The 9155-nt window shown below is 44.1% G+C and overlaps 1 protein-coding gene across 3 annotated transcripts in view; it reads right to left on the minus strand.

Annotated features, from left to right (window-relative positions):
* CFAP221 (cilia and flagella associated protein 221) overlaps positions 1–8266 on the minus strand; it is a 100825-nt gene extending 92559 nt beyond the window's left edge. For 2 of the 3 annotated variants that reach the window (XM_021075445.1, XM_021075446.1), the window contains exons 1-3: positions 7970–8266; positions 7209–7391; positions 2782–2882 (exon numbers count right to left, since the gene is read on the minus strand). In XM_021075445.1, coding sequence (XP_020931104.1) covers positions 2782–2882; positions 7209–7347 — 240 coding nt within the window. In that variant the 5' untranslated portion in view covers positions 7348–7391; positions 7970–8266. Of the gene's footprint in view, positions 1–2781; positions 2883–7208; positions 7392–7861 lie in introns of all 3 variants that reach the window. The other variant, XM_021075447.1, reaches the window with a different exon arrangement.

Here is a 9155-nt window from a genome sequence, read left to right on the forward strand (position 1 = left end):
CCATCAGTTGATGAATAGATAAACAAAATGTGGTCTATTCACACAATAAATACTATTTGGCCATAAAAAGGAATGATGTATTCATTCATGCTACCAACTGAATGACCCTGGAAAACAGGCTGCATGAAAGAAGCCAGTCGCAGAATGACCACATGCTGTGTGATTCCATTTATAGGAAATGTCTAGAACAGGCCAATCTACACCCACAGAATGTGGATCAGTGGTTGGCTAGGGTGGGGCTGGGTAGGTAAGGGAATTAGGAGAGCTGGGGGGGCTGGGGATGGGTGACGAATTGTTCATTCATTATAGACAATGAATAACTATGAATGATAGTTATTTTAGACCTATCCTATCATCATCTAGATAGCAAACATAATTACCAGGAAACATAAGTCCCCACATGATTCACTTCGGTCTTTGTGTCCTTACAGGCTGAGGGGTACATTTCCTAACTGCAGTTTTATTTTTAATTAATTAGGAGTTCCCGTCGTGGCGCAGTGGTTAACGAATCTGACTAGGAACCATGAGGTTGCAGGTTTGATCCCTGGCCTCACTCAGTGGGTTAAGGATCCAGCGTTGCCATGAGCTGTGGTGTAGGTCGCAGATGCGGCTTGGGTCCCACATTGCTGTGGCTCTGGCGTAGGCCAGTGGCTACAGCTCTGATTAGACCCCTAGCCTGGGAACCTCCACATGCCATGTGAGTGGCCCTAGAAAAGGTAAAAAAAGACCAAAAAAAAATTAATTAGTTAATTAATTAATTTGCCATGTCTACAGCATGCAGAAGATCCTGGCCAGGGACCCAATCTGCTCCACAGCAGTGACCCAAGCTACAGCAGTGATCATGCCAGATCCTTAACCTCTAGGCCACCAGGGAACTCCTTTCCCTTGAGAGGAAGCACTTGGCCCCTGACCAGTCCCTCTCCTGATCCCTTCTCTCTCCCTCCACTTTGATATGTAAGAACACATGGAAGCTGAATCCGGTAGTTCTGATATCCTGCTCGTTGTGACTTAAGGGGATTCTGGTGGGGTCACTGAGGTTGTAGAGCTGATCTAAATGTTCAGGACCCCTTTACTGGGGAAGACAGGAAAGCTGTAGTCACCCCAAGGCCACACCAATCTGACCATCCAGATCAATGAAGGGGACCCAGAAGGCCAGGATCTTGCTGTGGCTCTGGGGTGGACTGCTGTCCCCATAGCTTCAGCCACTCTCTGTGCATCCTTTCCTCTGTCCCTTCTGGATCCTATTCAGTGGTACCCCTGCCATCCCAGATCCAGCTGGAATCCCTCTGGCCAGAATGACTGATTTAGGTATGGACATCTGACCAGAACAGATGAAGCAGAACCCTTGCTGGGGCTCCTAAGGACCCACCCTCCTTTCCCTGGTGGTGTAGTCGTGGAGCAAGAATGCACTGGTTTGGAGGAAGGCGGCCTGAGAGTCAGTCTGTCTCTATCACTGGATTCTTGAGGCAACTAGTTCACCTTTTGCAGTCGTGGTTTCCTCTCTCTACAAAAGGGTAATAATACAACCTCCATGAAGCTAGTGCAGGGACTAAACCAGTCACGTGAGACACAAAGCCCAGTTCCTGGTCCCTACAGTCATTCAGCCACAGGACCAATTTGGAAAGAGTGTTGAGAGGAGCCTTTGGCCTGGGAGGAAACTTGTCCAAGGACACTGACGCAGCTTTAAAATTTCTCATCCTAGGCTGGGATTAACAGGTACACCCTGCTGTATCTAAAATAGATAAGCAAGGAGTTCCTGTCGTGGCTCAGTGGTAACAAACCCGACTAGTATCCATGAGGACACGGGTTCGATTCCTGGCCTCGTTAAGTGGGTTAAGGATCTGGTGTTGTCGTGAGCTGTGGTGTAGGTCGAAGATGTGGCTCGGATCCTGCATTGCTGTGGCTGTGGCCGGCAGCTATAGCTCCAATTCAACTCCTAGGCTGGGAACTTTCATATGCTGTGGATTCGGCCCTAAAGAGCAAAAAAAAAAAAATTAAATAAGTAAATAATAAAATAGATAACCAACAATAGATAACCAACAATAGATAAAGACTTACTGTATAGGACAGGGAACTCTATATCTTGTAATAAGCTATAAGGAAAAAGAATATACATATACATATATGTGTGTGTGTGTAACTGAATTACCATGCTGTACACCTGAAAATAACACAATATTGTAAATCAACTACACCTCAATAATTAAATAAGTAAATATCAGATAAATTATTAAAAAATTATTTCTCATCCTAAAACTACCTTTCTGGTCCAATTTACATCTGCACTTCTACTGATTCTATTGATTTTGCCATCTTTTTTTTTTTTTGAATGCACCTGCAGCATGTAGAAGTTCCTGGGCCAGGGATCAAACTCATGCCACAGCAGCAACCTGAGCTGCTGCAGTGACAACGCCAGATCCTCAACCTGCTGCGCCACAAATAAATGAGTAGCATAAATGTAGAATGTTCATGTCATTTCATTATTATGATTAATTATCCCCCTTAAAAAGTACCTACCAGGGAGTTCCTATCATGGCACAGTGGAAATGAATCCAACTAGGAACCAAGAGGTTGTGGGTTCAATCCCTGGCCTTGCTCAGTGGGTTAAGGATTGGGCGTTGCCATGAGCTGTGGTGTAGGTCACAGACATGGCTCGGATCTGGCGTTGCTATGGCTATGGTGTAGGCCGGCAGCTGCAGCTCCTGTTCGACCCCTAGCCTGGGAACCTCCATATGCCGCAGTGCGGCCCTAAAAAGAAAAGAAAAAAGAAAAAGTACCTACCAGTATCTGTTGATGTTGTTTTTCTACTTGATAGCCTCCAAAATGCAAGATGCCAGGTTTTGCCTGTAGAACTTTATTTTTCAGAAGTTTTGCATAAACCTCTATAGAAACAATGTAGATAAGTAAATCATGAGATGAGATATGAAAAAAATATATTAAATGAAAGAAGATCCTATTAACATGTGCTCCCTTTAATCCCCCTACATCGTTGGGGGAATATAAACTGATGCAACCACTATGGAGAACAATATGGAGGTTCCTCAAAAAACTAAAACTAGAAGTTCCTATCGTGATGCAGCAGAAACGAATCCAACTAGGAACCATGAAGTTGCAGGTTCAATCCCTAGCCTCACTCAGTGGGTTAAGGATCTAGTGTTGCCATGAACTGTGGTGTAGGTCACAGACACAGCTTGGATCCTGTGTTGCTGTGGCTGTGGTGTAGGTCTGCAGTTGTAACTCCAATTCCATCCCTAGCCTGGGAACCTCCATATGCCGCAGATGTGGCCCTAAAAAGCAAGAAAAAAAGAAAAAACTAAAAATAGAAATACCATATGATCCAGCAATCCCACTCCTGGACATCTATCCAGAGAAAACCATAATTCAAAAAGATACATCACCCCAATATTTACTGCAGTACTATTCATAATAGCAAGACAAGGAAATAACCTAAATGTCCATCGACAGAGGAATGGATAAAGAAGATGTGGTATACACACATGATGGAATACTACTCAGCCATAAAAAAGAATGAAATAATGCCATTTAGCAACATGGATGGACCCAGAGATTATCATACTAAGTGACATAGGTCAGACAGAGAAAGACACATGTCATATGAGATCACTAACATGTGGAATCTAATAAAACATGATACAAAAGAACTTATGAAACCGAAACCGAGTCAAAGTTTTCAAAACCAATCTTATATTTACTAAAGGGGAAATGTAGGTTGAGGGAGGGATAAATTAAGAGGTAAGAGGTAAGAGGTTAGGACTGACGTGCACACACTACTACATATAAAGTAGATATCCAACAAGGACATATTGTACAGCACAGGGAAAAGTACTCAGTGCTCTGTAATAACATATATGGGACAAGATTCTGAAAAAGAATGAATATATGTATATATATGATTGATTTACTGGGCTGTATACCTGAAACTAACACAACTTTGTAAGTCAACTATACTCCAATAAAATTAAAACACACACACACACACACACACACACACACACACACACCATGGGCTCCCTTTAATTTAGGCTATTTTAAGCACATGAAAGTTTCAGAGGCTACAGCTGTCAGCAAGGTGAATGGTCTGTTCCAAATGAACTGAACGGTTTCTCACTCTATGTTCATACATCACTTGGGGGATATTATCCACATGATACAAATCCACATTTATTGTTTATTCCCTATAAAAATAATTTGCTCTGAACACATTTTGTATAAGTCTTCATAATAAGACACACGCTCATAAAGAGCACAGTTTGTTTTCTCTGTGTAATAATACTGCAATGGCTTATTATGTAATGAATATCCACTTCAAAGAATCCAAACACCAAGTATTTAATTTTATTGTTGTGTATTTAACTGGCATTATTGGGATTTCCTGTGAACTGAATTACAGTGTGATAGAGAGTATTCCTAAAGCTCTGAGTGATTATCACTCTGGACAGGAAAGTCTCAGACTACTTTTGTCACGTGAACATCTTTTTTCCTCCCCCAGTTTTGAGAACAAGGGCAAGACAGCTGAGCCCACAGAAATGTCCGGATCCTCCTCATTTAGCAGGAGTTGAGATGTGTGAAGATATGGGGTCATGGTTGTTTTCCTGTCTTGCTCGCTTCCTGCCAGGCCCATCCTCACTCCAACCCTGTGACAGAATATTTTTTTCCGTTTTGTAGATAATGATGTTGAGACTCAGCGAGACTAAGCAACCTGCTCACATCTGGTGATTAAAACTCAAGCCCAGGGAGTTCTCTGGCGGCCTAGTGGTTAAGGAACTAGTGTTCCTGCCGCTATGGCTCAGGTTGCTGCTATGGCATGGGTTCAGCCACTGGCCTGGAAACTTATGCATGCTGCAGGTGCAGCCAAAAAAAAAAAATTAAGCCCAGGCCTGATTCCAACCATCCCACTGCCTCCTTCAATAATAATGCACTGTCCAATTTCTTACAAATGGTAACCTTTCCCCTTTGGCTATATCCAAATCTTGTGAGCCACAGACACGATGCTCCCATCCTTTACCCTCTGATTAGGATACATCTGAAGTGGGTGTGAGACTCTTGGTGTTTCTGTTCCTCCCAGGTCACTGTCATCAGGGTTGGATTAGGATAAGGATGGCATCTCAGGGGGACTACGATCTCTGTAGGTTATTTAGTAAATTCTTAAGTATTGAAATTAACATTATTTGGTAATTTTTTTTAATGCTGAAGATTTTGGTTTTAGGGCTACAAAGCAGAAGTAAAATGAGCCTTTTGCTGTTAATGCCCAGAAATAGTCAGGTATATTAACTTGCACCTAGTATGTTCTACAGTGACAACAGAGCTACTCCAAATGCTGCACTGGCAATGGGCCTCGAACGGCAAGTGGAAAGCGAGCTAGTGTGACAACGCAGAGAGCTGGACACTGAGCAGCAACAGCTGAACACCAACTCCCCACTTGGCTGGGCTACCTTGGGGAATTCATTTGACCTTTCTGAGTCTCAGCTTTCCCAACAGCACCACTGAAATAGAAGGTGTCGATGTTATGACGGATTAGTGAGAAGAATGTAAGCAAAATGATCAGCCGTCTACATATAGCTATAGGATTTACCAGGCTTTCCAGGCTAAGGGATGTGCCTAGGGAAAGGCAAGAAGGCGTAAAACGCAAGTGGCCTTGAAGGAGTAGGAGTAACAGGCATGGCCGGAGCTGCAGATGGCAGGGGAAGTAGGTAGGAAGGTTCAGATCGACTGATGGCAAAGGAGTCCAAATGCCAAGCAGAGGAATGGCTGCTTTATTCTATACACAAGAGGATACGCTGACAGTATTCAAACAGGATAGGTACAGGAGCCAGCCTGGATTCTGGGAAGGAAGATGGGGGGCGAGGGGTGGAAAGGGAGATGGGAGGAGGGTATGGCCAGGGAGGAGGGCACTGCTGCTGAGGACCAAGTGGGGACAGAGAGGAAAGATACTTGAGGAAGTGGAAGCAACAGGACTGGGCAACTCATTTACACCATAAAAGTCTATCAGTTAACATTTTTACTTACTATATAAACATACACATATGTATTTTTATATTAGAGTATAGTTGATTTACTGTGTTGTGTCTATTTTTGCTGTATAGCATGGTGACCCAGTCTCACACACACATATATGTATACATATGTATACATACATTCTTTTTCTTTCATATTATCTTCCATCATGTTCTATCCCAGGAAACTGGATACAGTTCCCTGTATATACAGTAGGACCTCATTGCTTATCCATTCTAAATGTAATAGTTTGCATCTACTAACCCCAATCTCCCAGCCCTTCCCACTTAATTGAGAGTGTAGAGGTATGGGGGATGTGGGATGTGGGATGATGGTGGTGGGTGAGAGAGAAAGGAAGTTGATAGAATACTTAAAATTGAGAAGTTAAAAAACAGCAACATTTGCACATTAAAAAATATGAAGGTAAATAGTGAAGAAACAACTAAAAGTGTTAAAAGTCATTGGCCTGAGAGAGTGGGAATTAGTAGTGGGGGGGATGAGATGGAATTTGCTATTTTTCATTATAAAACTTTTACTACAGCATATATTCATTACATAGATTACTCTGAAAAATTCATTTTTCAAATGATCATACTGCATACCTTAAATATATTAAATACCTATCTTTAAAAAATTTTAAATATATATCATACATATCTTCTATCATTACCATTAATTTCTGTCTAACTTCCTGGAGCAATGGATGAAATAAAATGTAAATTTTTTGATGAATCTAAACAAAAAGTCTATTAATTAAGCTGATGGATCTAAATAGAACCTTTGTTCATAACACTAAAAACTGGTAGAAGCCTGGAGTTCCCATGGTGGATCAGCGAGTTAAGAACCTGACCAGTATCTACAAGAACTTGGGTTCGATCCCTAGCCTCACTCAGTAGGTTAAGGATCCAGCATTGCTGTGAGCTGCAGCATAGGTCCTGGATATGGCTTGGATCCACTGTTGCTGTGGCTGTGGTATAGGCCAGCAGCTGCAGTTCCAGCTGGACTCCTAGCCTGGGAACTTTCATATGCTGAAGATGCATCCCTAAAAAGCAAATAAATAAATAAATAAATAAGTCCTAGTATGAGCCTGTAAAACAATCTAGATAAATTGGCACCCAAAATTCCATTATGCTTTCTGGACTTTGGGTCCTCTGGGAAAAGTTGTAAAGCAAATGTGCTTTCTAACCACTTACTGGATTCCAGGAGGTGATTAGGTACTGCTCCTCTTTTCTTAGGTTCCTCCACTAGGCTCCTCAAAGGGAGGGGTGACATGTTCTGAAATGGTTCTTCGGCATTCTTTACTTCTCTGCTGGGGGTTTTCACTGCTGCCATTTTATCGTAAAAAATGGAGTCTTTTTAGAGCCAAAGGTCATTTCCTGGGAAGAAAACAGTAGGCGTATAATCATCCACGGGAAACCAGGCACTTTTATTTTTTTTTTTCCTCAATCCTTGACAAAGGTACCTCTTGTCACTGTGTGGTTTCCTGCAGCTCCGGCTCCTCCCCACCCGCCTCACCTGCCGCCTCTCCCCAGCCACTCCATTCCCACACAGGCTGTCCCATTAACCTTGCATCACACATCAAACCCATTCCATGGTCAAAACACTTCCATGGTCCTTAATCCTTTTGGAAAGCTTTGCCCCAAATGTCCTGATGCTTCTTGAGCTGTTGCTGTTAGTAGGGGCACAAGAAGGGGAAAATAAAGGCTCTCACAGTAGACTGAGTTTGGAATTTTTTTTTTTTTTTTTTTGCTTTTGAGGTCCTCCTATCCTCCATCCCCTGCTGGGAGTAGGGTTGATCCCACAGCCATGCGCCACCCCCATCCTCATTTAACCCCTTAGGCCCAACCTCTCCTCCGACCCCCAGCAGGGCTGACTGGGGACTGGACACTCTCCCCGGGCTCAGGCCGTCTACCCGCCTCCATCACCACCCAGTCCCAGGTCCCAGGCCGCTCACTCGGGAGCAGGTTCCGGGGTAGGATTCTGAGGTGCCGCGGCCTACAGCCCGGAGCGTCGCCATGACGACGCGGACGCCATCCCAGGGGTCGCAGAGGACGCAACCAAATTCCCCTGAGATACGGGGAGACCCGGGCGGCGTGATTCGAGGTCCGGAGGCTGTAGGCCACTTCTGGGGACTCGGGGTAGTCTCTAGAGCCTTGGAAGAACTGAGATAAAGACTTATCCGGTGCGAGGCCAACGGATTCCCGAGTGGAAATGAGGAAGTCGGGAGACAAGGTAAACTGGACGCCCTGAGAACAGTTGGCGGGAGAGCTCGACTGAAAGGGGCGGGGCCTATTAAGTTCAGTGGGTGGGGCTTCCCCGACTGACTTTCAGTCCTGGCTGTTCTGCTGTAATACTTTCTGTGCTGATTTCTATTATGAGAAATTTCAAACATATACAAAGGCAGGTAGTGTAGTATGATGAACCTGCAACAAAGATAAAATCATGGCCAGTCTTATTTCATCTACACCTTTCCCCTACTGTATTTTTTTGAAGGAAATCCCAGACATCATAGCAACCATAAATATTTCATAATATACCTCCAAAAGATTACGACTCCTGGAGTTCCTGGCGTGGCTCAGTGGTTAAATAATCCGACTAGGAACCATGAGGTTGTGGGTTCGATTGCTGGCCTTGCTCAGTGGGTTAAGGATCCAGCGTTGCTGGGAGCTGTGGTGTAGGTCGCAGAAGCGGCTGGGATCCCGTGTTGCTGTTGCTGTGGCTGTGGTGTTCGACCCCTAGCCTGGGAACCTCCATATTGCCGCAGGTGTGGCCCTAAAAAGACAAAAAAACAAAAACAAAATACTATGATGTCCTTTAGATCTCCCCTCTTTTGGCTACACCTGAGGCTTGTGAAAGTTCCCAGGACAAGGATCAAACTCGCACTGCAGCAGTGACAATGCCAGATCCTTAACCTGCTGCACTGCAAGGGAACTCCTAGGTCTTTTTGGGTTTTGGCTTGTTCGTTTTGCTTTTTTTAGGGCCACACCCTAGGCACATGGAAGTTCCCAGGCTACAACTGCTGGTCTACGTCACAGCCACAGCAATTGGGAATCCCAGCTATATCTGTGACCTACACCACAGCTCACAGCAATGCCAGACCTTATCCCACAAGCAGGGCCAGGGATTGAACCCTCATCCTC

The sequence above is a fragment of the Sus scrofa genome, chromosome 15, assembly GCF_000003025.6.
Source record: "Sus scrofa isolate TJ Tabasco breed Duroc chromosome 15, Sscrofa11.1, whole genome shotgun sequence".
In the NCBI taxonomy this organism is placed as follows: Eukaryota; Metazoa; Chordata; class Mammalia; order Artiodactyla; family Suidae; genus Sus; species Sus scrofa.